The 26,140-nt window shown below is 43.5% G+C and overlaps 1 protein-coding gene across 1 annotated transcript in view; it reads right to left on the reverse strand.

Moving 5' to 3' along the window:
- Window positions 1-22,250, reverse strand: part of MTNR1B (melatonin receptor 1B) — a 38,403-nt gene extending 16,153 nt beyond the window's left edge. Inside the window, exon 1 of the mRNA XM_075717568.1 lies at window positions 22,040-22,250. Coding sequence (XP_075573683.1) covers window positions 22,040-22,250 — 211 coding nt within the window. The remainder of the gene's footprint in view (window positions 1-22,039) is intronic.
- Between the last annotated feature and the right edge of the window lie 3,890 nt (window positions 22,251-26,140).

A 26,140-nucleotide genomic window follows, 5' to 3' on the forward strand; every position in this document is an offset into this window, starting at 1 on the left:
TTTGGAAGCTGTTGTCAGTCTGTGCCATCTGTTTCTTTTGGAAAGAAGGTCTTAAAGCAAAGTGCACTGATATGATTCATTTTATAATGATACTCATAGGTTTGTAAACAGCATGTAAACAGATGAGTAAATAAAATACTTTTACAGAAAGTGATGGTGTATTCTCGTCTAAAGCATTGTCTGGTTTGTGTTTCAACTCAACACAAAGTGTGTAATGATCATTTCCTAAATAAGGTCTTTTCTGAGAGCCAGTAAAAGCCTTGAAAAATGACTAGACAAAAACTCTGTTCTGGCTGGGCCTATGAGTCATGATATTGGTGAGATAGTTAAATGATGGGTGATAGGCATAGACGTATAACCACAGAATCATTTATGTTTGAATGGATCTCTAGAGATCATCTAGTCCAAGCCTCCCGTTCGCAGAGGAGTCAACTACGGCAGGTTGTTCAGAGCCATGTCCAGTCAGGTTTGACTATCTCCAGCCATGGAGACTCAACAGCCTCTCTGTGTGACCTGTTCTAGTAAGGAATGGGTATACAGGATATTTCCTGTTTTCACTAGGGAATAGGGAGGAAGATGCTGTTGATTTTGCACCAGATGAGGGCTCTTCTTGATCTACTAAATAGTAGAGGGTATCTAAGATCGTACCTGCTACTGTGTAGGTAGAGAAAAGGCATGGTCATTAACAGCGAGCTAGAGTTGCTTGGTCAGAAGAACAGGTCCCAGTGCAGATTAGAGTAGGTAGGGCTTTGTTTTGTTTATGTTTGTGTCTTCAGATTCCTTGTGGCAGCAGAATCTGAACAGTCACTGACTGGACATAATGGTCTGAGCCAAACAGAGAATCTGGACCAACAGATGTTTACAGACTTGGGGGGCAGAGGATGGAGTGTGGTGAGGGCTGCACAGAAAGAGGGAAGAGGCACCAGATCATAGTGAAAATATTTTTGGAATCCAGTTCCCACTGGCTTTAGCAAGGCCAGAATTTCCCTCCTTATCTAGGTACTCAAATACTAGGTTCAGCTTACCGAGGTTGCAGAATCCTTTTCCACATGCTGCTTTGATGATCTCTGAGCACTGTGAACTGCAACTAGCTGTTCAGACTAACTCCTTGTGGGAGTCCTAGCTGTAACCCAAGTGAGCGACCTGGTAGCCTGTGGTTCAGAAACAGCACTGGGTGACTTCTGTCTGCATGAAGTACTGAGTCTCACCTCTTTTACTGGGTGAATACACCTGCAAACTGGGACAAACCAATGTCATTTTTACTAAATCATGCTCAACTGGAAATTCCTTTTGTATATATTACATGAGAATGTTGTGTTTGACGGTCATGTACTTCACTATTTTGGTTGCTTTCTATAAGCAGACCAGATATTTTTGCTTCATGTTTAACCAGGAAGCTGACTGTGTAGCAAGTTTTACAATCTTTACAGTCCTAGCCTACCAGGTGTTTCATAAGAGTGACTAAAGAGGATTACATTGTTTTGAGACTAAAGGCATAATTACAGGATCTCAAATTAGTTAATTTTTGCTCAACTTTGAAGCAACAAATGTCCAGTGCTCAAATGAGACTCTGGATTGTGTAGTTAATGTTTCATACCTGGTACCATCATCATAGGTAAAATCTTTTAAACTATTTCAACCCGCTTACCAGTAGATCTTTTTTTTTCTAGGCAAATCACTACGGTTAAACCATCTTTTTACAAGACCTCCTTAAACACCTGATTAACATTTTACACATTTTGCTTCTAATGACTGCAAAAGAAAGCATAAAAAAAGAAGGGGATATCTTGCTTAACATGAAAACTGATCCAGAAAACAATCTGTTGTCCATGGGCTCTAACCTCACCTTTGAATCTAATAACAAGTATTTTTGCAGTCACTTTAGAGGTCTCACAGAAAGGCTTTGCATCCTTGAGTCAAACTGCTCTATATTCCCACAGTCACTTTCTACCACTATATTTTATGCCAGTAAATAATCTGGAATATGCCAGTGTACTACCTGACTTTTGGCAGGGGACTCTGAATTTTAAATTTTCTTTCTATCATAACCTCTCATGTAACAAGACAAAGGCATATAAGGATACCAGTCCCCTATTAATCAAATAATTGTTGCATTATCTAAGAATTAGGCCTTTCTATTTAACAGAAAGTTATTTAAATATAGCATTTTCTGCCAGGTGACTGTGCTGATGTAATTAAAAGTGTGAGAAGGTGTGATGCTTTGTTTTCTCTTTTGGAAAATTATTTTTATGTTTCAGTTAAGGGTTGGACCTACTGATACAGAACATTTATGAGAGTTTACCTCCCAGCTGCTTTTAGTATCACTGTATACTGCAAATACAGAGTTCTGCCAACACAAAGTATTCTCTTCCTATTACTCATCAAAAGGCTATCCCTTGCTTAACAGATGACATGCAAACAAAGGCACTAATACTACTGCAAACATATTTCCATCTTCACTTTATTTTCCTGTTTGGTCTTTTCCAAACTGGAGCAATAAAGGAATGGAAAAATAGTGGCAGTAAACAATAAAAGACCTCATTAAAGGCACAGGAACTTTACCACCTTTAAACATATGTGCATTGGAAAAAAAAAAAAGCAAGCTTTTCAGAAACCAGGGATCTCAGAAGTCAGAATGAGTCAAAGCCTACCTATGCATCAGTAAGCCAGTGCTGTTAATAGAGTTCTGTCAATTATGTCAAACGAAAATCTTTCCACTAGTACTTAGGTCAAAATACAAGTTTTTTACAGCACATTATGATGTCATGCTAGAGCCTTACAGAATCACTATATCACAGACTCTTTTAGGTTGGAAGGAACCTCTTGAGATCATCTAGTCCAACCACTCCTGCTCAAGCAAGGTCAGTGAAAGCAGGTTGCCCAGGACTGTGTCCAGTTGGATTTTCAGTATCTCCAGAGATGGAGACTCCACAACCTCTCTGGGCAACCTGTTCCAGTGTTTAACCACCCACACAGTGAAAAAAGCTTTCTTTGTTCAGATGGAATTTCACACGTTTTAATTTGTACCCATTACCTCTTGTCTTCTCAGTGGGCACTACTGAGAAGAGTCTGGCTGCCTCTTCTTCACTCCCTCCCACCAGGTGTTGATACACATGGATAAGGTCCTCCTGAGCTTTCTCTTCTCCACGCTGAACTGTCACAGCTGTCTCAGCCTCTCCTCATACGGGAGATGCTCCAAGCCCCTAATCACCTTAGTGGCTCTGTAGTGGACTTCCAGTAAGTCCATATCTGTCTTGTACTGGGAAGCCAAGGACTGGACACAGCACTCCAGGTGTGGCCTTATCAGTGCGGAGGGGAAGGATCACCTTCCTCGGCTTGCTGGAAATGCTCTGATGCAGCCCAGGAGACTGTTAGACTTCCTTGCTGCAAGGGTGCATTGCTAGGTCATGATTAGCTTGTTGTCCACCAGGACCCCCAGGTCCTTTTCTGCCAAGATGCTTTCCAGCTGGGTGTCTCCCAGTATATGTTGGTGCCTGGGGTTGTTCCTCTCCAGGTACAGGACTTCAGACTTCTCTTTGTTGAACTTCATGAAGTTTCTGTCAGCCCATTTCTCCAGCCTGTCCCCATCCCTCTGAATGGCAGCATGACCTTCTGGCATATTAGCCACTCCTCTCAGTTATGTGTCATCTGTGAACTTGCTGAGGGTGCATTCTGCAGCATCATCCAAGTTATTAATTAAGAAGTTAGACAGTATTGGTCCCAGCACTGACCTCTGAGGCACACTGCTAGTGGCTTACTCTCCTACTGGACTTTGTACCACTGATCAAAAACCCTTGGGCCCATTCATTCAGTCAGTTTTCAGTCTTCCTCACTGTCCACTTATCTAACCCCTTGTCGTGGTTTAGCCCCAGCCAGCAAGTAGGTGCCACGCAGCCACTTGCTCACTCCCCCTGCCCCGATGGGGTGGGGGAGAGAATTGGAGGAGTAAGAGTGAGAAACACTCCTGGGTTGAGATAAGAACAGTTTAATAATTGAAATAAAGCAAAATAGTAATGATAATATTAACAATATAATAATGATAATAATAATAACAATATACAAAGCAAGTGATGCACAATGCAATTGCTCACCACCCGTCGACCGATACCCAGACAGCCCCCGAGCAGCGATCGCCGCTCCCTGGCCACCCCACCCCCCCCACCCCCCCCACCCCCCAGTTTATATACTGAGTATGATGTCATATGGTATGGAATAGCCCTTTGGTCAGTTTGGATCAACTATTGTGGCTGTGCCCCCTCCCAGTTTCTTGTGTACCTGGCAGAGCACGGGAAGCTGAAAAGTCCTTGACTAGCATAAGCAGTACTTGGCAACAACTAAAAACATCAGCGTGTTATGAACATTCTTCTCATTCTAAATCCAAAACACAGCACTATGCTTGCTACTAGGAAGAAAATTAACTCTATCCCAGCCGAAACCAGGACACCCCTACTTTGTCAGCTAGTCTATGAGGATGTTATGGGAGACAGTGTCAAAAGCTTTACTAAAGTCAAGGTAAACAACATCCTCTCATCCACCAAGCTAATCATGTCATTGTAGAAGGCTATCAGGTTGGTTAAGCATGGTTTTCCATTTGTAAATCCATGCTGATTACTACCAATCAGCTTCTTGTCCTTCATGTTTTTGGAAATGGTTTCCAGTTACTCCGTCAACTGTTCATTACCTTATTAATGAATCATATGCAGAAATGCTTCTTATAGCATCCTGCAATTTTATTGACTGCTTGTCTTCCAACCATTGATTAAGTCAAACTTTGCTTAGGTTATGATGTAATTAATCTAAAAAAACAATAGCTGGGAATGAGAAACTAATTGAAATCATGTCACATATTCTCATAGGCTGAGGCTACCCACAGACCTATAATTCTGTCTTGAAATAAATTATACATAAAATTTCTGGAAGTGTTGTGGAAGGCAATTCAACTCTTCAAATAAGTTATTTTGGCCTCAGTGGTACTGGCAGTGTTTGGGGGTAAAAGAAGGAATACATAGATGCATCTCTTACGGTTTCCAAATTACTTTGCAGATGATTTTTATTTACATTTCATGAATGAAACACAGGGGATCTGAAAAAACATAGCATTTTACACAGAACAGAATGCATGATCAGCTTTGGTGGAGCTTTGAATAGTATAGTTAGCTGGTTTAGTGTAGTTACCAGTTAGTTACCTGTTTAGTTACCTGGTTTACTGTAGCCACCAGTGAAGTTACCAGTTTTATCTGTAGTGCAAAACTACACTTTAATAGTGTAGTTAGCTGGTTCCTGGAGGAAAGCTTTGGGAAAGGTCATCTCTGCTTCAAAATGTATACAAGTATTCCTTGTGTAAAGTGATGCACATCTGCTTTTTGTGAATTCTAACTCTGTAGATAATGGAATTAAGCAATTTTGCACATAGGTGTAAAGTGAGGGCTGTTTCTGAACAGCTTGGTGCCCAACAAGTTCCTTGGCTTATGAAGACTTTGGGAAATCTGTTATTTTTAATTTCATGCTTATGTAGAAGTAATGGCATGCTGACTCTTTCTGCATATATCTGTATTCAGCACAGTGAGTAACACCCACCATTCTTAGATGCTCTTGGATACATGAAGGATACAGTCCTTAAACCTGAACTCAGAATTGTTAACAGCCTCAATGAATGAGGCTAAAAATGCCCTCAGCAATGAGTGGCTTCACTTCAGAGCAGTACAGTAGCAGTTACTGTGTAGTTTGCTACATCAGAAGGGGTTTGCTGAGGTGCTTATAAGAACATAAAGGAATTAACATTTACCTGAGAGGCTAAAAAGGATGGCCATCTATTTTTAAAGGACAACATGGAAGAAAGTACAAAGCTGTGTTAAAGTTGCATGCTGTCTGAAGTTTGCAGACCAGAAGGTTTGCCTGACTGAAGAAGGAAATTCCAGCCAAGGTGATGTGTAAAACTTTTCCTCTGTAACAATCCAAAGGTTACACTCTGTGCATTCCAGTGAGTGATGCTTGATTTCGAATGATTTTGCTGGAATGCTCAGTCTCTTGAATATAGATTCACAAGAGTCTTAAGAACCATAAGTTGTAGTTCACAGAAAGGAGGGATGGGATAACTCCCAGTTGGCATGTAGTGGCTATGCCACCTGCATGTCTTTACTTGTCTTGAAGTGAAGCAACATGTTTTAATATAACATCCTTTTACTTGTCAGTAGAAAAGCTGAGTAGAGTTGTCTACTTCTAAGAACATATTAAAAAGCCCTAAAGACTACAATGTTGATGAACTTCACCATGGGCAGGATCTGCACAGAATGAGTAGCTTGAATAGACGCTATTTTTTTAAACTATGCAGATAATATTCAGTAAGTAGATTATTTTCACTTGAATGAAAAGTAGAAAATAAAAATACCTAGACTGATCAGATTACACATATTCATAGGTGATAGCCATCTGACATAAGGTCCATTCCTCTGTTTGAACTCAAATGAAATGTTGTGTATGCTGAGGCAATTGGAAAAATTGCACTGGCTTTAGTATGAGAGGACACTGAGAATTTCAGGCAGGATTTGAGCAAATCTTGGAGACATGAGGATGTGCTTTATAGGTCCCTGTCTTTTTTGCAGTGATATATTTTACAATTCAATGCTAGCTCTGACCTTATAATTAGTTAACATAATTACATTTACAAGGCTGATGTACTAAGCAGATATTTTTCCTGTTAGTCAAACTGCTAGCTCCAGTGGCTGTATGTGGTATTTTCTGACAGTTGTTGCCCTCGTTGTGCAAATATGGCAATCTAATCTAAACCAACAGATGAATAGATGTTGTTCTATAGCAGAAAGAGGTCAATGTTTGTGGAAGTGTCAGGTAATATTATTATAATCTTCAAACAGGTATTTAAACATTGAAAATGAGCCAAGCCCACAAAAAGCAGCTGAAAAAATTAGTAACTTTGTGAGAAGGGTTATGTTTTTTTCTTCAGATATAATTTAAACAGCATTTATTAAAGTGTAATCAAATATCTCTATAATTAATAAATAATTAGAGAAGAATCCCAGCATTCAAGATCCTAGCCATTTGATGAATGTGTTTAGGCTGTTGTTATTTGTAGTCATGTCAAGACATGACTGTCCCATACACAGCTGAAATGTCAGGAAAATGTTGACTCTGTGATATAGCTCAGTCCTTATCAGTATTGAGACCAAAAATAAACCAGAAGATGCCAAAGCAGCTACTAAGGAGGACAATGGAGTTCCATCCACGGTGATTTAGACATATTTCAGTTAGCTTTTGCTGCCAGGAAATCTGTTGCATGCCAATATCAAGGTGGGAGTTTAGAAACTAGAACAACTGCTGTCCTGGTTTCAGCTGGGTTAGAACCAGAGAACCAACCCATGCCAGTATCAGTCACCCCTATACACAAGAGGAAATACACGAGAAAATCAGCTCATTCAGTAAGGCATGAAGATGAACCAGGGCCATCACGAGAACAGGAGGAGGAGGCGGCAGAACCCATGAGTGAGATGGTAACCACCCAATCCCTATCCCTGAGTGAGCTGTGAGATATGTGAAAAGATTTCAGTCATCATCCAGGTGAGCACATTGTCACCTGGCTGCTCCGATGCTGGGATAACAGGGCCAGTAGCCTGGAATTAGAGGGTAGGAAAGCCAAACAGCTGGGATCCCTTTCTAGGGAATGGAGCATTGACAGAGTGATTGGAAAAGGTGCACAAGCCCTCAGCCTCTGGAGGCGACTCCTGTCAGGTGTGAAGGAAAGTATCCCTTCAAGGAAGGTGTTATATGTCACCCAGGCAAGTGGACCACCATGGAGAGAGGTATCCAGTACCTGAGACAGTTAGCCATGCTGGAGGTGATTTATAGTGACCTGAGCAACAAGCAGTTATCCAAAGATCCAGATGAAGTCAGGTGCACACAACCCATATGGCGGAAGTTTGTATGGAGCACACCATCGTCACATGCCAACTCATTGGCAGTAATGACCTGGAAAGATGGAGAGGAACAGATGGTAGATGAATTGGTTGGCCAACTCCAGCAATATGAAGAAAGTCTCTCTTCCTCCCTATGGGCCTGTGTCTCGGCTGTGGAAAAACTGTCCTGGGAGTTCCAGTAACTCAAAGAGGGTAGGTCCTACTCTCCACCTGTACAGACCAGTATCTCAGCCATTAGGAGTAAGTATCAAGAGAGACGCTCAAGAGGTAGGATATAGAGGGTACCCACCATGGGCCACCCTGTGTTTTTACCTGCATGACCATGGAGAGGACATGAGGAAGTGGGATGGAAAATCTACCTTGACCCTAGAGGCACAGGTACATGAGTTGCAAGGAAGAACAATCACAAATGGGGGTTCTTGCAGGAAAATTGCAGCTCCAGTTTCCAGTGGGTGGTTCCCCAGAGTAAAATGGCTGATTTTACTTACAGTCTTAATGAAGACACTACTGACTCATATGTACAAAAAGTGAGTAACGAATACTATGACCAGGATTAGAGGGGCCCTGCCTCCAGCCAGGTGGTGGAGAGGGACGACCAGGTTTACTGGACTGTGTGGATTCGATGGCCTGGAACATCAGACCCACAGGAGTATAAGGCCCTAGTGGACACCGGCACACAGTGTACCCTAATGCCATCAAGCTATACAGGGGCAGAACCCATCTGCATTTCTGGAGTGACAGTGGGATCCCAACAGCTAACTGTATTGGAGGCTGACGTAAGCCTCACCGGGAATGAGTGGCAAAAGCACCCCATTGTGACTGGCCCAGACACTCCGTGCATCCTTGGCATAGACTACCTCAGGAGAGGGTATTTCAAGGACCCAAAAGAGTACCGGTGGGCTTTTGGTAGAGCTGCCTTGGAGACAGAGGAAATTAAACAGCTGTCTACCCTGCCTAGTCTCTTGGACTCTTCTGTTGTGGGGTTGTTGAGGGTCAAAGAACAACAGGTGCCAATCGCTACCACAATGGTGCACCCATGGCAATATCGCACCAACCAAGAATCCCTGATTCCTATCCATAAGCTGGTTCATCAACTGGAAAGCCAGGGAGTGATCAGCAAGATTTGCTCACTCTTTAATGGTCCCATATGGCCAGTGTGAAAGTCTACTGGAGAGTAGAGACTAAAAATAGACTATCGTGGCCTGAATGAAGTCATGCTGCCACTGAGTGCTGCCGTGCCAGACATGCTAGAATTTCAATACGAACTGGAGTCAAAGGCAGCCAAGTGGTTTGCCACAAATGATATCACTAATGCTTTTTTCTCAATCCCTTTGGCAGCGGAGTGCAGGCCACAGTTTGCTTTCACTTGGAGGGGCATCCAGTACACCTGGAATCAACTGCCCCAGGGGTGGAAACACAGCCCTACCATTTGCCACGGACTAAATGAACTCAGTGAATATTTTATAAGGATGGCCCATAGACTAAGGGAATGATATCTGTGTGCATATATCAAAAGACAGAAAAGGTGGTGGTGATTAATTGGGATGTATTGGAAAGTGTGGGACCTGAGCATAACGTAGATGGTATAGAATAAGGGGTGGATACTGTCCTGATTTTGGCTGGGATAGAGTTAATTTTCTTCCTAGTAGCTGGTATAGTGCTGTGGTTTGGATACAGCATGAGAATAATGTTTATAACATGCTGATGTTTTTGTTGTTGCTAAGTAGTGCTGACACTAGCCAAGGACTTTTCAGCTTCCCATGCTCTGCCAGGTGCACAAGAAGTTGGGAGGGGGCACAGCCAGGGCAGCTGACCCAAACTGCCCAAAGGGCTATTCCATACTATATGGCGTCATGCTCAGTATAGAAACTGGGGGGAGTTGGCTGGGGGCAGCGATCGCTGCTTGGGGATGGGCTGGGCATCGGTCAGAGGGTGGTGAGCAATTGCATTTTGCGTCACTTGTTTTGTATATTCTTTTATCATCATCATTATTATTATTATTATACCTTCCTTTTCTGTCCTATTAAATTGCCTTTATCTCAACCCAGAATTTTTACTTTTTTTTTCCAGTTCTCTCCCCCATCCCACTGAGGGACAGGGAGTGAGCGAATGGTTGTGTGGTGTTTATCTGCCTGCTGGGTTAAACCACAACAACTGCTCAGATTGATTTTTAAGATGATGAAAATTACCATAGCATTTTTTTCCTTTCTGCATATGAAAAATTTGTTTTGTTTTATCAGCTCAGGATAACATAGCTGTTTTCATATGTATTCTTGGGAACAAGGCAATGTACTTGATAGTCTATGTCAAGGTTCCAACATGTGCTTGTAAAGGATAACTTATAAGAAGCTAAAATCTGGAGCATATATGAAGATACTGGTACTCAGAATAGGTCTGAATTGGAGTAAAATTTACCCCTAGCAGCAGAGAACAGGTTATCATTGATTTAATGAGATGAAGTAGTCTCCTATAGCATCCTCAGGAGAATGGTTCAAGTCACCTGGTGAATTTATATCTGCTAAGAATAGTTGAAAAAATTAGTCTTTTAAAATGAGCTGTCCTGGCTGTCTGTGAGTAGATTTGGTCTCTTAGCTCCTTGGCTGACTATGTCAAAGAGCACCGTGAATCCTTGTATTGCTTCTGCTGGTCCATCCAAGAATAGAGCTTTACTGCAGAGAGGTCATGCCTCATGCAGTCAGTGAATCTTGCAAAGGAAACGCCAGTCCAGAGTCCAGGAGATAGCTGGCAGCAAAGGGAGTCCTGCTAAGACACGCTGGAATTGCCATATTACAGCTGCCAAGAGGTCCTTCGAATTACCTGTCTCTGAGGATATGTTTGCGTTGGTTGTTCACACTGAGTTGAAAAAAAAAAAAAAAAAAGCTGTGTGACTGTGTTAGACTTGGACCTATGGAGAGCCTGGGTATGGTGTTGCAGGCAAAGCATCACGCTAACATCATGCTTTGGTTTTGCTTTTGCTCAGAACATGGGTAGAGTGGACTTGTGCCAAATGAAATACAAAAGGTAAATATACCCTTAGATTCTTCTGTTACAGGTTCAAGAAAACCCTTATATTTCTGCAGTTCAACTAAATGCTTATGATTTTATTTCCTCTAAAGATAAGCACACCAACAGCTCCATTTTACCAAGTGGAATAGAGCTTAGCATTTTATTAAAAAATAAAAGTGTCTTGGAGCTGATCTTGGTGATACACTTCCTATTCATTTATCAACAAATTGACCACTTCCTCTACAGGATAAAAGAAAATTATAATTTAGAGCTATCATCCAATCAGGTATTGCCAGGTGCTTCAAAAGAGGATACAATATACCCTATAGCTGTAGAATAACCTGCCTCAGGTTACAATTTTACCCTAATCCTTAGTTGCTAGAATTTGGTTTATACCTGTCACTGACACATTCCATACTTTCTCCAATTTTTGGTAGCATTAGCCATTATGACTTTGAACACTCAAACTATTCACAAAATAGCCAGTAGTTCTTTAAATTTACCAAATTCCTGACTTCCACAGTATGCTTAAAGTTTGAGAATGTGATTTCCATTTTAGTATTCTCCATCTCCAGATTATGCTGAACATGTCCTTGGTCTTGTGTCATGATTCTCTAGATGATGAAAAAAAGATTGTTCTAGTCCATCTTCTCTAAGGTTTTCCATTATTTTATACACAGTGTTGTATAAAGCCATCTCCTACTGCTTTTGAATAAACTGTTTATCTCCTAAGGATTCCCTGTGATACAGACTGATACAGAAGTTATTTTTCTACTTTATGATGTTTCTGTACTGCTAAATGCTTCTTTCAATCCCCTTAGGCAGATAATTTTTTTACAAACTTTCTACTCGCAAAATATTTTACAACTCTATATTCTTTAGATTTCTTCTCAACTAGAACATTCTTCGGTCTCTGATTTTCACTTTTTCCAAATTTACTTGCAAGGTTTATTTGCTTTTGCTGAAGGATACTTCCTTTGTTAAAGTAATTTTTCTAATTTGCAAATGAGAAATACTGGCTTTTCACTTTACTATTCTACTTTTGGAATAATTAACAGGTTAACAAAGTTTAATGTTACTATTTTATAAGTAACTTTGAAGATTTATTTTCTCAGCTGGTTACTGTTTGAACCAAGTCTCACAGAAAAGAGGATGGAATTGGTGATGAACTTATTCTGTTTCCTCTCCAAGAAGAGAATAGAAGTGTAATTAGAAGTATGAGATGAGTCATGGGCACATGACTGAATAACTCTAGAAATGATTTAGAAAGACTTGGAGTGTTGATCATTTGGAGGTATTCTCTGAGAAGAGGTTTCATATCTTCATGGACAGACTTCACCTAAGCATATGGGATACCAGCTTGCAATCCAAGCTGGCAGAATGAATAAAAAGAACTTGAAATTGAGAGATGGGAAGAGAGCCTGAGAAGGAATCATATAGTTTCTTCATGTAACACCCAGGGGAGGGGGAATTTTGGCTTCAGGAAGGTGGTGGCAACAAATATAGAAAATAGGAGCTCAAAGACTGAGGAGTTCGACTGCAGTGGCAGTAAGAAAAGCAGCAGAGTCAGTAAAAGAATGCCAGGAACCTATGCAACAAAATAGAGGATCCAAAACCAGTGAGAAATTAAAATCAAACTTTCTGGAAATAATTCTGTTAGAATAGAATTGCACCAATGATCAGAGAAGAGAAATACTAACTGAAAGGTGTATAGACTTCATAAAAGGAAAAAAAAAAAAAAAGAAAAAAAAAGAGGGAGGGTGGTATCCTGCTAAAAGCCAAAATTACATTGAGGAAGAGCTGTAAAGACTGTGCAGGGAAGGATGCAGAAACTTGCGTAGGATAAGATCACCTCTGTTTTAGTAGGGAAATACTAATGCAAACAATTTAACGATGGGACACTGCAGATCCTCATACGCAAAGGAGATAATAAAAGTACTAATGGCTGCTGAGTTCTGGACATACACCCAGTAGATTTCTTCAGTACAGAGTCTATTTGCCAATATACCCCAGCCTTTGTTTTGATAAAGAACAAAGACAACCCTGAAGAGTCTGTCATAGAAAATAGGGTTATATTGAAAGCAGATGAGATTATTTTGTTCAAATTAAATGGAAGAGCAAACAAAACAGACATAACTAAGAAGTACTTTTGCACATTTTGATAAATAAAAGAAGCTAATTAAGAAAGTGAAGTCAGCTGTATTGAGGAGCTTAGGGACTTGAATGTGGAGGAAGCTTGGCATTTCTTTATATTAAAGATACAAAAATATTCTCTGGAACTTGTATCCAAAAGAGGGGGAAAAAATATTAAAAAAAAAAGTTCCAGATCTAGCTGGAGGAAAAGTTTTCTCAGCAAGGATACCAAAGGGCAAGAATTGAGGCTAGAAGGAACAGGAAAAGATATATCCACCAAAGAAAATTGCTAGGGAGAGTAAAAATGGATAAAATGGGAACTGGCAAAAACCTAACCTTAATTCGCTTTGCAAAGACTTCTAAAATGAGTAAAATGCCCTTTCACCATATTAACAAAAGGAAAAAGGAAAGAGGAGTTAGTGGGAGAAGGGGAATCTGAAAATCAACTTAAACCAGCTGCTGGTCTGAAGTAAGATTTTGCTACAGTTTTTAATAAGGACAGTAATGGTGGGCTTGGGGACAAGACAGGCTGGCAGGTGAGGAATTAATGTATCTACAGTAAAACAAAAATGTCAGATAGATTGAATACACAATAGCAGGAATTTTTTAACATCTGTTATCTCAGAGATAGTATCATAGGTTCTGAAAGGACAAAGAACTACATGTGGGACCTGTAAAAAGGGGCCAAATGTGTTCTCTGGTCCTCACTGCCAGTAGGGAAGTGCTGATTTCTCTCAGGCTGTGGCACAGAGCTTGGCTCCCACATGAAGAGCAGTTTTTGCCATGACTTGCCTGCACCTGTAGTGCTCCCACACTTCGGTACCCATTTCCTCCTCCCTTTCTATGGTGCTGGCACAACTGCTGTTTCTTTTTGCAGGAATGGTGCCAGCAATAAGTCAGAAAAACACTTAGGGAGTAATGAGAAAACTAAAACAGTGTTAGGCACCCCTGGAAGATCCATTTGTCTACTATAGAGTATGTGCTAATGTGACACTTGTAGTTAAGGTGGTGAATCAACTGCAAAGGAAGAATGAATCAAGAAATCTTTGGGCTTCTTAATCTCATCTTAATTGTAGGCAAGGCTGCAGAAACAAACCTGAAAGGAAAGGCAAATTAAAGATGCAGGTAAAGACAAATGGAATAAAATTCAATGTGAGCTTATACAAAGTGGCTGTATCAATTAATCTGATCATCTTTATTTAATAAAAGCTGGACTTGGACTTTCCGTACCTGGGAGGTTTCTCTAAACTGATCTAGCCTTGGAAGCACATATGCTAGGGTACCACACACAGTCTGTTGCTACCACTGCCTGGATGGTGATGAAAGAAAATTGTTGGACCAGAGGGAGATAACCTACATTGAACTAATTTTGTCTGGTTCAGAAGTATTATGTCACAAAACACAAAGAGAACTAATGAAATTTTGTGATAATACAAAGTTGAGAGCCCACATTGATACAGGGAAATGTCAAGATCTTATTTTCTTTGAGGACTAAAAGAACAGAAAGTTGATAGAGTATAATAGTATGAGGTATGAAGTCAGGTGCTGAAAGAATAATAATTGTGTGGACTGAAAAGACAGAAGACAAAGAACAGCTGCGTTAGCGAGTGACTGCACCAAGAAGAGTCATCTATATGATGCTATCGCATAAAAGGGGATTGTGGGTCCAAGGCATATCAGGTCCATTCTGTCCATCCAGGGAAAGACAGAACAGAACAAAATGTGAATATTATTATCTTCATGGTATTGGTGGTACTTCACCTGCATTACTGTGAACAGTTCAGTTTTCTCTTGTTCAAGAAAGATTAATTCAGCTGGGATAGGTGAACTGAAAGGCCTAAAACAATCAGGGAAATGAAGACCCTGGCTAATTAGAAGAAACTAAAAGCATTTGGCTTGTTTACCATGGAAGAACAAAGATTGAGAGGTAAATATGAGTTTATTCTCCATTAATATGGCACAAGAGTTCTCACCAGGTAGAGAAATGATCCATCCAAGTTAAATGACAATTATAGCTTTACAAATAAAAATATCCACTATAATTAGCAACTAATAAGCACAAAGTTAAAATAAAATTAAAAAATGTTTGAACAGTAGTATTAGTACAAAGAGATAGAAGAGCTTTATTTTATGGGAACTTTTGTGAATGTTTGAATTTCTTAGTATTGGGCAGCTTCAAGGCTAGAGATCCTGAATGTGAGAATGTGAAGGCCAAACACACACAGTCCCAGGGCTAAGAAGTACATGGATCCAGGGTTCAAGAAGTCAGGAGTACAAAATTTCTGCTAAGCATGGTCCTAGCTGAAACCATATAGAGTAGGATCTCATGATCTGCTTATCACAATATATTCTTGTCAGCACCACTGCTGACATTAAAAGACAATTTTGCCAAGCACTTTCAGGATCCAGGAAGCACATTGAACAATTCAGTTGTATTGGTATTTTTTAATTTTTTTTTTTTTATGTCAGTCTTAATTGGATCAATATCATTTCTCAGAGGACAGGCGGTGAGGAGGAGGAAAATGTGCAAATTTAAAAATGGAACTTGACAAATTACTGGAAGAATTATTACATGATGACTTCTGACTTTGTATGTTGATTTCTTCTCACCTAAATGTAGGTGATTACATTCATAGAATCATAGAACCATAGAATTGTTTCGGTTGGAAAAGACCTTTAGGATCATCAAGTCCAACCATTAGCCTAACACTACCAAGTCCACCACTAAACCAATTAAGGGTAGAGTAATAATTAATTACATGTTTCCTGGCTTGGTGGATGGATTATTTTTAATGAAAGTAAAACTAGGAATCATTAAGATTGCAAAGGACCTCTAAGATCGTCAGTCCAGCAATCAACCCAATACCACCATGCCCACTAAACCATGTCCCAAAGTGCCACGTCTACATATTTTTTGAACATCTCCAGGGATGGTGACTCCACCACCTCTCTGGGCAGCCTCTTCCAATGCTTGACTACTCTTTCCATGAAGAAATTTTTCCTAATTTCCAACCTAAACCTCCCCTGGCGCAGCTTAAGCCCATTTCCTCTTGTCCTATTACTAACTACTTGGGAGAAGAGACCAACACCCACCTCACTACAACCTCCTTTCAGGGAGTTGTAGAGAGCAATAAGGTCTACCCTCAGCCTCCTCTTCTCTAAGCTAAACAATCCCAGTTCCCTCAGCCACTCCTCATAAGGCCTGTGCTCCAGACCCTTCACCAGCTTTGTTGCCCTTCTCTGGACACGCTCCAGCACCTCAATGTCTTTCTTGTACTGAGGGGCCCAAAACTGGACACAGTATTCCAGGTGTGACCTCACCAGTGCTGAGTACAGGGGGACAATCACCTCCCTGTTCCTGCTGGCCACAGCATTCCTGATACAAGCCAGGATGCTGTTGGCCTTCTTGGCCACCTGGGCACACTGCTGGCTCATGTTCAGCTGGCTGTCTACCAAGTCCCCCAGGTCCTTTTTGGCCAGACAGCTTTCCAGCCACTCTTCCCCAAGCCTGTAGCGTTGCCTGGGGTTGTTGTGACCCAAGTGCAGGATCCGGCACTTGGCCTTGTTGAATCTCATCCAGTTGGCCTCGGCCCATCGGTCCAGCCTGTCCAGGTGCCTCTGCAGGGCCATCCTACCCTCCAGCAGATCAACACTCCCACTCGGTTTGGGCTGCAAACTTACTGAGGGTGCACTCAATCCCCTCATCCAGTTCATTGATAAAGATATTAAACAAGGCTGGCCCCAAAACTGAGCCCTGCGGAACACCACTTGTGACCAGTCTCCAACTGGACTTAACTCCATTCACCACTACTCTCTGGCTCGGCCACCCAACCAGTTTTTTACCCAGCAAAGAGTACACCTGCCTAAGCCATGAGCCGCCAGCTTCTCTAGGAGAATGCTGTGGGAGATAGTGTCAAAGGCTTTACTGAAGTCCAGGTAGATGACATCCACAGCCTTTCCCTCATCCACTAGGCGGGTCACCAGGTCATAGAAGAAGATCAGGTTGGTCAAGCAGGACCTACCTTTCATGAACCCATGCTGTCTGGGCCCGATCCCCTGGTTGACCTGCACATGCCTGTTGAGCATACTCAAGATGAACCGCTCCATAATCTTCTGCTTAACTTAACCTCAACTGCTTCCTCATGCATTATGGGGGCTTCATTCTGCTCTCAATCCCTGTCTTACAGCTCTTCCATTGAGATAGCCCCTCTTGATTCTCTTTGGTTTTAGTGGAGAGAAATAAAACACTTTTATGGGTTGATTCATGTCATCCTAATGTAGATGTCACAACTAAGTTTGATTATGGCCTAAAAATGCTTATTTTTCTCCTTTGTTTAAAAAAGGAGCCCAAGGGAAGAAGTTACAGGTATCTCCACTGTAGCCTTCTAAGAGATGAATTCCACCCCAGGAGAAAACTGTCCTCTATCCCAGTGGACAGGAATAATAATAGAGGAGGAGGAATAAAAGAGAGGAAGAGAACTGGTATGGCCAAAGTGATGAAGAATAACTGAAACCAGCATATAAAAATGGAGAAAACATACCCTCATCTATATTACAGAGATGTGGAGTGAATGGCATGTAAAAAGAGTACCAGACTTGGTTATATTGCTGAGCATTGTTATTTAGTAGACAGGTGAGTACCAAAATTACAGTTCTATGTGCAGCAATGTTTTATTTTGTATGGATGTACATAGGAGAAGGATTGACCATCTCTACACATTAGATAGAACTAAACATGCAAATACACCCATGTTCTTACAGGTAAAAGAAACAAGAATTTTGATTTAATTTGTGTTGCAACAACACCTTGCTATTTGAATGGAAATCAGGGTCTCATCGTGCTGTGTTAGCTGTTATATATAGAAAGGAAAATAGTGGAGAGAGTGAAGAGGGTTGACAAAATGCACTAAAAATATCACTTTCTGCTAATGTATTCTCTGGCAGTGCACCAAGGTTAATATTAGTCCTTCTGCCAAAAGTGAAAGGGTCCCAAGTCCTCACTACTCTTTGAAATGATATTGAGTTGATGTGCCTAATTCTCACCTCTCCCTGATTTTATGCTGGCTTTAAGGCCAATGAAATAAAAATGGTTGGCTTTATCTCCCTCCTGTGGGAGATGCCTTGCCAGTTCCCACCTTCTGAAGTGCTTCCTACCAAGTTCTTACGCCAGCCCATAATGTTATGGTTATAGCTACGGCTACACAAATGTATCCTGAAATTCTTAAAAGCATCTAGTGGTTTTGATTCATTTGATGCACCTTCAGGATACTTGGCCCTCCAGTAGTGGTGGTTTGAGCACATGCAAACTTCAGCACCTCAAAAGTTTAGCACTTTAAAAGCTGCCTTCAACTGGGCATGCTTAATTAAAGACACCCAAAATCAATAGTCACTTTTGAAAATTCAGAACACATTTGACATTTCAAATAGAAAGACAGGCTAATATATTTTATTATTCCCATCTACAAATTTTTATTTAATTTTGTAGTGTGCTGGACAAAGTTACTCACCTCCCAAATTAGAAATGACAAAAGCATTAATTTCTGTAAATTTAATCACTTTTAGAGATCAGAAGTCGCTCAGCCTCTCACAGAAAGAATGGGTGCAGTTATGTAAGAAGACAAGTGTGTTGATTCATACCAATTATGCTATGCATTACTTGGAAGAACGTTCACAAATTTTCCCCTCCCCCTCCAAAAACAAATTTAAATGTGGGAAAGAGGCCTCTGTGTGCTATGAAATAATCCTTCTGTTATAAGGCTAGCAAAATTCCCACTGTTTAAGAAGTGAATAAGCAATCTCTAAAAGCACCAATCCTACCCATTCTCCATTTCTCTTCTGGTGAGCATAATACTTACCAATATAAAGGCTAATGGGTCATTTTATTTTACTCCATTCTTGTGCCTCATATTATATAATAGCATTAAAATAGATTTGCTTTTGATCATGCTTTGATTTTAAGGAGCGTGATGCATAATTACATTGTTTGCAATTATCAGATTTCTCTGTGAAGCCTAGGACAGAATAGTGTTGATAAATCCTGGAAATATGCTAAAGCCCTGTTTTTCTTTCTGAAGGGATGATTACTATTTGTACTACAGAAGTGGGCAGAGCTGCTTAATTTATTCCTCATACACCTGTGGCTCATTTGAAGTCCCAAACTCTCATCCCTGTCCAAGAAAGTCTCTCATTAGCTTCTTCAAAGAGAGTGGAGTGTTCATGGTGCTATAGCTCTTCCTTTTTTCTTCGATCATCTGGACCCCCTGTCTCTCATTCACAACCATTCCACTAGCTTCATCTTGTCTCTCACTGACATCTCTTATTAGAAGTCTAACTCCTTTCATGCCATTTTTCCTCACCATTTCACTTTCTACCACATCGCTCCCCTTGCGAGTATGAACATGTTGTTCCTAGTTTGCTCAGAAAGGAGAAACTGTAAGTCCACCTGCTTGTCCACCTTATTTCTTTGTCAGAAGCTAAGGCCTCACAAACACTCCCTTAGCTCTCCACCATCTTCCCATTCCCTCCATCATTCAACCCACATCAGTTTGCAGTCCTCTTCCACTCTGCTCCCTCCTTAATAAATTTTCTCTGAAAAAGACCTCTGTGGACTTTTACCAAACTATCCTCTTTCAGCTTCATCCCCAAGAGCCACCTCTCCTTGATGGAAAACTAAGAACTGGCAATTTAAAAGGTATTTAACTATATGAAGATTATACAGAAGGAGCTCCCTGCTTTTCTTCATGGTACTTATCAAAGATGAAGAGATCTTTGGGACAGTGTCAGGAACATCACATTAAGGACGGTCCTAGGAGGAGATCCATTAGTAGGTATTTGAATTAGATAAGGCGACCACGTCTTATTTCAGCAGTCTTAAGACGCCACAGAGCACTTTGATCAGTATCTTGAAACTTACTCTTCCAGGCGTCACTATCTTCCAGTCCAAACCCTCCCCTCTGCTGTCATTCGAACGAAGGAAACGGTTCAGAAGAGAGCCCCTCTCTCGCTCCCCCCGGCCGGGCTTTGATGCCTCGGGCCGGCCACACTCTCTGGTGACAGCCCGGTCCCTGGGCGCTCCCCTCCCCCCCGGGAAGGCGCCTTCCCCCGTCGCCGGTCGCTCTCGGGGGCTGCCGAGGGAGCGGGGCGCTGGGTCCCTCCCCGCTCCCCCACCGTGGCGGTGCGCCCAGCTCCGCTCCGCTCGCCCGGCCGGAGCAGCGGCACTGCTGGCTCGGGGAACGGAGCGCTCCGGCCCCCGGTGCTGCTGGCTACTGGGGGGTGCCGCCGTCCCCAGCCCAGCACCGGGTACGGCTTCACTGCGCTCGGCACGGCTCCGGTACGCTCAGTCGCAGCCGGCTCCCGTGGATGCACGGCCCCAGTACAAGGCAAGGGACCGTGCCTAGCGCCCCGAGCCGCTCCCTCCCTCGCCCAAACCACACTTTCAGGCGTCCTCAAGTTTGGTGCTGCTCTGTGGGGTGTGGTCGCTCAGCCCCACGCAAATGGGACCCCCGGCATCCCTCGTACACCGAGACGTAGAATGATTAGGGAGAGGAAGTCTCATCCCTCTATAAACCGCTTCTGTTCCTAAGCATTGTTTAATTTAAACCAAGGGCGAATGAGTGCTCATTTCCAGTTAGCAGGAGCTCTAGTCACTACGCGTGAGACGTGACAGTGCTCGGGCGCGGCACCCGGTAAAAGAAACACAAACAAACACACACACACACACACACACACCCCGCCCCGGAGAAACGGGCCAGCAGTTCTCCCTCCTTCCCCTCGGCGGGGAAGCACCGCGCTGCCTCTTCGGGGTGAGGCTGCACCGGTACGGCACGGAGCCCGCCGGCTCTGAGAGCGCGGGGGATGCCGTGCGCCTGGCTTCCCTCACCTCTCAGCAAAGTTTTGTTCCCCTGATCTGCGAGCACATCGCAAGACGATGGCGTCCAAGAGGCAAAGAAGCGAGCAGTCTCGGGAACTGCTTGGCGTTGTGAGAATTTTTAGCAGATACACCGCTATTTCGGGGGGGGGGGGGTAACGCCTTATACTGCACCGAGCCCCAGCAGCCAGCCGAGCGCAGGTATGCCAGCAGCCGCCCGCCTCTGAGCGCCCGGCAACCCCGGAGGCATCGAGGCGGGGGGATAGAGCATCCCCATGCCGGGGGACGCGCTGGAATCGGAGCAGAATTTGGCCAGGAGGCGAATCCGAGAAGCTGGTGCTAAATTATAGAGCTTTGTAGTTTGAGACACGTGTAACCAGCCCAGCAAAGACGAGAAGAGAAAGCAAGTAAGTTTAGCAAATAGAACACGCAGAGCCATATTTTAGCACACACACAAAAAAAACATAGACACGATTCAAGAAAAAAAACACCCCACTTTATTTGCTGCTTTCTGGTTGAAGGACATTAGGGTGAAGAGACAAGAAGAAAGACGATTTCGTGAAAGACTATTGTGAACTCCGATGAAGACTCCGGAGCGTGGGCTGAGCCGCTTTCCCACACATGCACAGCACTTCATCTTCAGAAGTGTTCTTAATCAAGTTTTAAAGTTCCTTCTTTCTTCCTCCGACCGTTTTGGGCACGCTCTTTGTCTCCGGTATTTTAATCGGATGACACCGATTCCCCTTACCGGTAGCTCCCCAGAGACAGTGTCCACAGACACAACGCCTCATGAAGAGCCCCTGAATGGCCCGCATTCCCCCCTGAGGGGCTAGGGCAGGATACAGCAGGGGCTAAGGGGAGCGCAGTGTGCTAGGAAGGACTGCCACCGGGCTGAGCGCTTGGAGGTCCCTGCACACTCCACCGGGCAAGCGCCGGTGGAGGGGGACTCTTGGGTCCCCTGCCTTCAGCCGGTGGCCCGCCCGGGCTGCACAGGCGGGCTGGCCGCCCCAAGGCAGCTAGGGGCGGGGACCAGGCTGCCCGCGGGGCTCCGGGCGCCCCTTACGGCCTGCCGCCGCCGGGCGAGCGCCGGGGCTCGAGCCCTTACCTGAGTTCCTCAGCTTGCGGTTCTTGAAGACGGAGACGATGACCAGCAGGTTGCCCAAGATGTCCACCACGGTGGTGAAGATCAGCACGCTGGAGAGCACCGTCACCACCCAGGCGGGCCGCGGGGCACCCGCCTCCTCCCGCTCCGCCAACCCGAAGCGGCCTCGCCCGCCCGGGTCGCAGCAGTTCCTCAGGGAGCCATTCTCCAGCATCGCTGGTACCCGGTCCCAGCGCCCTGCGCTGCGCCCCGGCCGCCTCCCCGCCTTGACCGGCCCTGCCCGGCCGGGCCCGGCCCTGCCCCGGCGGCGGCGCGGCGCCCCGCCTGAGTGGCCTCGCGGCAGAGCGGGAAGGCTTTTACCGGCCGCGCCGCGCGCGCTGCCCCTCCCGCTCCCCCGCGGAGCTGCGGGGGCGGGGCTAGGGGCGGGGATGGGGCGGGGCTATGGGCGGGGCCACCCCCGGGGAAGCCCGTGGGCGGGCTCTTCGCTTGGGCCCCGCCCCCGGCCCCGCCCCCGGCGCTGGCGGGAGGGGCGCCCCGCGGCGGGCGGCGGGGATCCCGGGCGGAGGCCGCCGCTCCGTGCCGGGGGGCGGCGGCGGCGGCTGGGAGGTGGCGGGGCGGGGGCAGGGCCCACGGGCAGCGGAGGCGGCCGCGCTCGGTCAGCCCCGTCACGGCTTTGCCTGGCTGGAGAGCCCGGGGAGCCGCGGGGGCGGCGAAGCCCCGCGCCCGCAGCGCCTCTCCCCGCAGCGGCGCCCGCCCCGCCTGGCTGCAGGCAGCTTCCCGCCGCCGGGCTCGGACGGAAACCTCCACCGTCCGCGGCGGGGAAACGTGGTTGGGTTTTTTTTTTTTTTTCCTCCCCTCCGAGGCTCGGTCCATTGTGTTCCCGGCAGTGCAAGGCCAGGGAAGCCCCTTCCCCTCACCGCCTCCGGGCGCTCGGACGGGTTTGTGTGATGCATTCCTTCCTCTGCTCTGGGCCACGGATCTAAAAAGGTTTTACGCTTACATTGCCCCGTGGCCTTGTGCTTCGCGTTTGAACAAAACAGTCTGTCAAGTCAAGAGTAAGGACAACGCCCGTAGGGAGATAACTGCAAAAGTCACGGGCAGGAGATGCTCCAAAGCAATGTCAGCTTTGGAAAATGTGTTTTTCCTTTCAAGCTGCAGGAGTAGACAGTAGGGCATTGCTGGACTTCGCTCTGAAATTGAGCTTGAAACATATAGCTTCGGTGGGGATCCCAAAGTGACAGATGCCGTACGCTCATTTGCATTAAACAAATGAGGTGTGTGCGACAAAGGAGGACAGGCCCTGCTTGTCTCCGTGCCGGGCTTCCAGCCCAGGTGCCACCGACAGCGTGTTGGCGGGTTCACATAGCATGTGCCGACAATTAGGGCTGGTGACAGCAGCCATAACTTGGAAGGGGTTTGGGTCCTTCTTTGCATTGTTTTCAGGCCAGCCAGGCTGCACCAGATCGTTGTCCTGCTTCCAGGTTTTGCCCCGCTTTTGAGAATGATGCAGGAGCTACACTTGCAGGAGAGGTCACGGTGTAGCTGTACTCTTCCTCTTTAGGTCTGTGCAACACAGAGGAAGGTATGCCCCATAGTTTTTCACGAATTAGATCTTGAGGTAGCCTGCCTCATTGAGTTAATTTGGGAGAATGAGGCAAGTTTTTGTCCTTTCTCACACTCAAATAATTTATTATGACATATTGCTTCTCTGAGACTTACCTCTACACAAATGTGCACTGGAGTAATCAAAATAGTACAAATTAATCTGTGGACTTCTTTTTCCAAATTAGAAACAGTTTTTTGTTGTTCAGTTTAAATGTATTCCTAATCAATTTTAGATATACTGAAGTAGTCCTGGTTGAAACAAACATAAAAGTGTGCATGTAGATGTTTGCACCAGTATTATTTACACTTATTTAAAAAAAAAAAATCATACCTCAGATGCTTTCTGTTTAATGTAGGCAATATGTAAGGCATCATGATCCTTTTCAAACTACCGATCATGGCTTCATGGCTTGAACCAAAGAAGGACTGTCTTCTGAATCACTCCTGAATAATTATTTTGCAGTTCTGCTGTAAAAAAGTAATAATTGCACACTTGACAGAACAGGCTCATTCTTGATGGAAGCAAAAGTTTACTTGATTATTCTTTTTCTTTCTCCAGAAGTTTAAAAGGAAGTTTATCCAAGGAAATGCCTATTTTCTGTATTCATCAGTGCAAAGAAGGATTTTTCTCCAGTGAATAATAACCTACCTTTAAGAAGAGCTTTTGCATTACAGTGTCTCCCTTTATCTACCTCTGTTCCAATTTCCCTTTTCAGAAAGTTGGTACCCTCACTGTCTGTTATCTATGTAGTACTCTAGTCTTATTGACTTATTATGGAAAACTTACAGATTTTATCATTTATTTTCATGCCCTGGGCTCTTTCTGGGCATTTTTCCAGAGTCTGTATAAGTGCTTTTAGGAAAAATGTACCATTTTGTTGTCTGTTATTACTACAGGATTTATCTTTAACTGTTTCTCAAAAGCTTAAACTGTCCCTGAGCATAAATGTGACTTTTCAAGGTAGGCTTTGCTCCTGGCATTCTCCAGGTTTGCAGTTCATCCACACAAGAGGAACACTATATATATATCTTCCCTGCCACACACAACTGTTGTGTATCATTAGTCATTTTGTTCTATAGCTCTCAAAAGTGTGCTAAGTGATTTAGGGAAAAATTAGAAAGCTACGACCTGAACTTGGCCTGAAGTATGAGCCTGCTACCAAATGTGAAATAAAATAAGTGTTGCTGGCTTTGTAACAACAGTCTGTCTTTTGTGGCTGCACTGGCATTTGACAGTAGGAAAACAAGTAGGTAGGAATCAGAATGGCAGCCTTTCTGCCTCAGCAACCTGTAAAGGGCAGGTTCTTCATCTGATCTGAATTCCCACTCTCTTCATTTGTATCAGTAACATAGGTCTGAATTATTATTTAGAGTTATCTATAAAAGGATAAGTTATAAATGTTAATTTTATTTGCTTTTTAAAATGATTGATTAAACTGCATTAAACGATTTATGGATTTTCTTACTCAGCTTTTCAGTAACCTTATTTCAAATTAACTAAATTCTGTTTGAAAGTGAAATGCACGTTTAAGCCTATTGATTGTCACAGTTAATATGAAATAACTTGTTGCAGAACGCACTCCTCAAAGAAAGGGGTATATTCTTCACAGTTGGATTTTTAAGACCTCTTTATTTTTAAGTTTTGGGAAATCTTCTAATTCTCTGTCTAGGAAAAGTGACTGTTCTGTGTTACTTTTTGAAAGCAATCTAAGTTTTCTAAGGCAATCTATATTTGTGTTGCAGGATAAGACCAGGAATTGCCTGGATGGTAGAACAATTAAATATGTATCACTCTGCTGCTGGAGGCTGTAGTCTCTTCTTTGCCTTTTTTTTTTTTTTTCGTCATTTTGAAGACAAATGGCTGCTTCCTAGACATGCATTCATGCACTTTGTTTTCTGTGTTTTGTTGATTTGATTTTCTGAAGTGACTTCTCTTTAATTGGTCATGGAAGTCAAAACTCTTCATGATAATGAATGAAATCCTAGGACAGAGGTTCATATTGGTGAAATCTCTTGAATTTTGGGTATTCCAGTAGAACAGAAGAAGAAATTATGTCTCTTGTATGTTTGTTATGTCAGCACACATTTCTACAAGAAGCACACATTACTAGAAGACCCAAGGGCACTTAGAGCTAAAATGCGCAGTCTCCATCTCCAAGCACTGTTCCTACTTTTAACTGTCTGAGTTTGAGTTGATTGTTTTCACAGTGTACACCATGGCAGAGGCTGGAGTTTGGACTTCTATACTTCTTCCATTTCTATCCAATTTTGATTTTTTTAAATAGTTCTCTCTATATTTTTGAGTCAACTCGAGCCTGAGTACTGTTGTGTAAATGAAAGCCTGTTTGCCTGTCCACTGCTGTCATGAGCCTGTACAGAAAAGTTGTATCTTAATAGAGTCTGTCTTCTCCGCAGAAACAGAAGATCCACTTAGTAACATTTTCCAGTCTGAGTTTCATCTTTTCCCTGTGCAATATTAATATTTGTTAGGTAGAAATC

Source organism: Pelecanus crispus, chromosome 1 (assembly GCF_030463565.1).
Source record: "Pelecanus crispus isolate bPelCri1 chromosome 1, bPelCri1.pri, whole genome shotgun sequence".
NCBI lineage: Eukaryota > Metazoa > Chordata > Aves > Pelecaniformes > Pelecanidae > Pelecanus > Pelecanus crispus.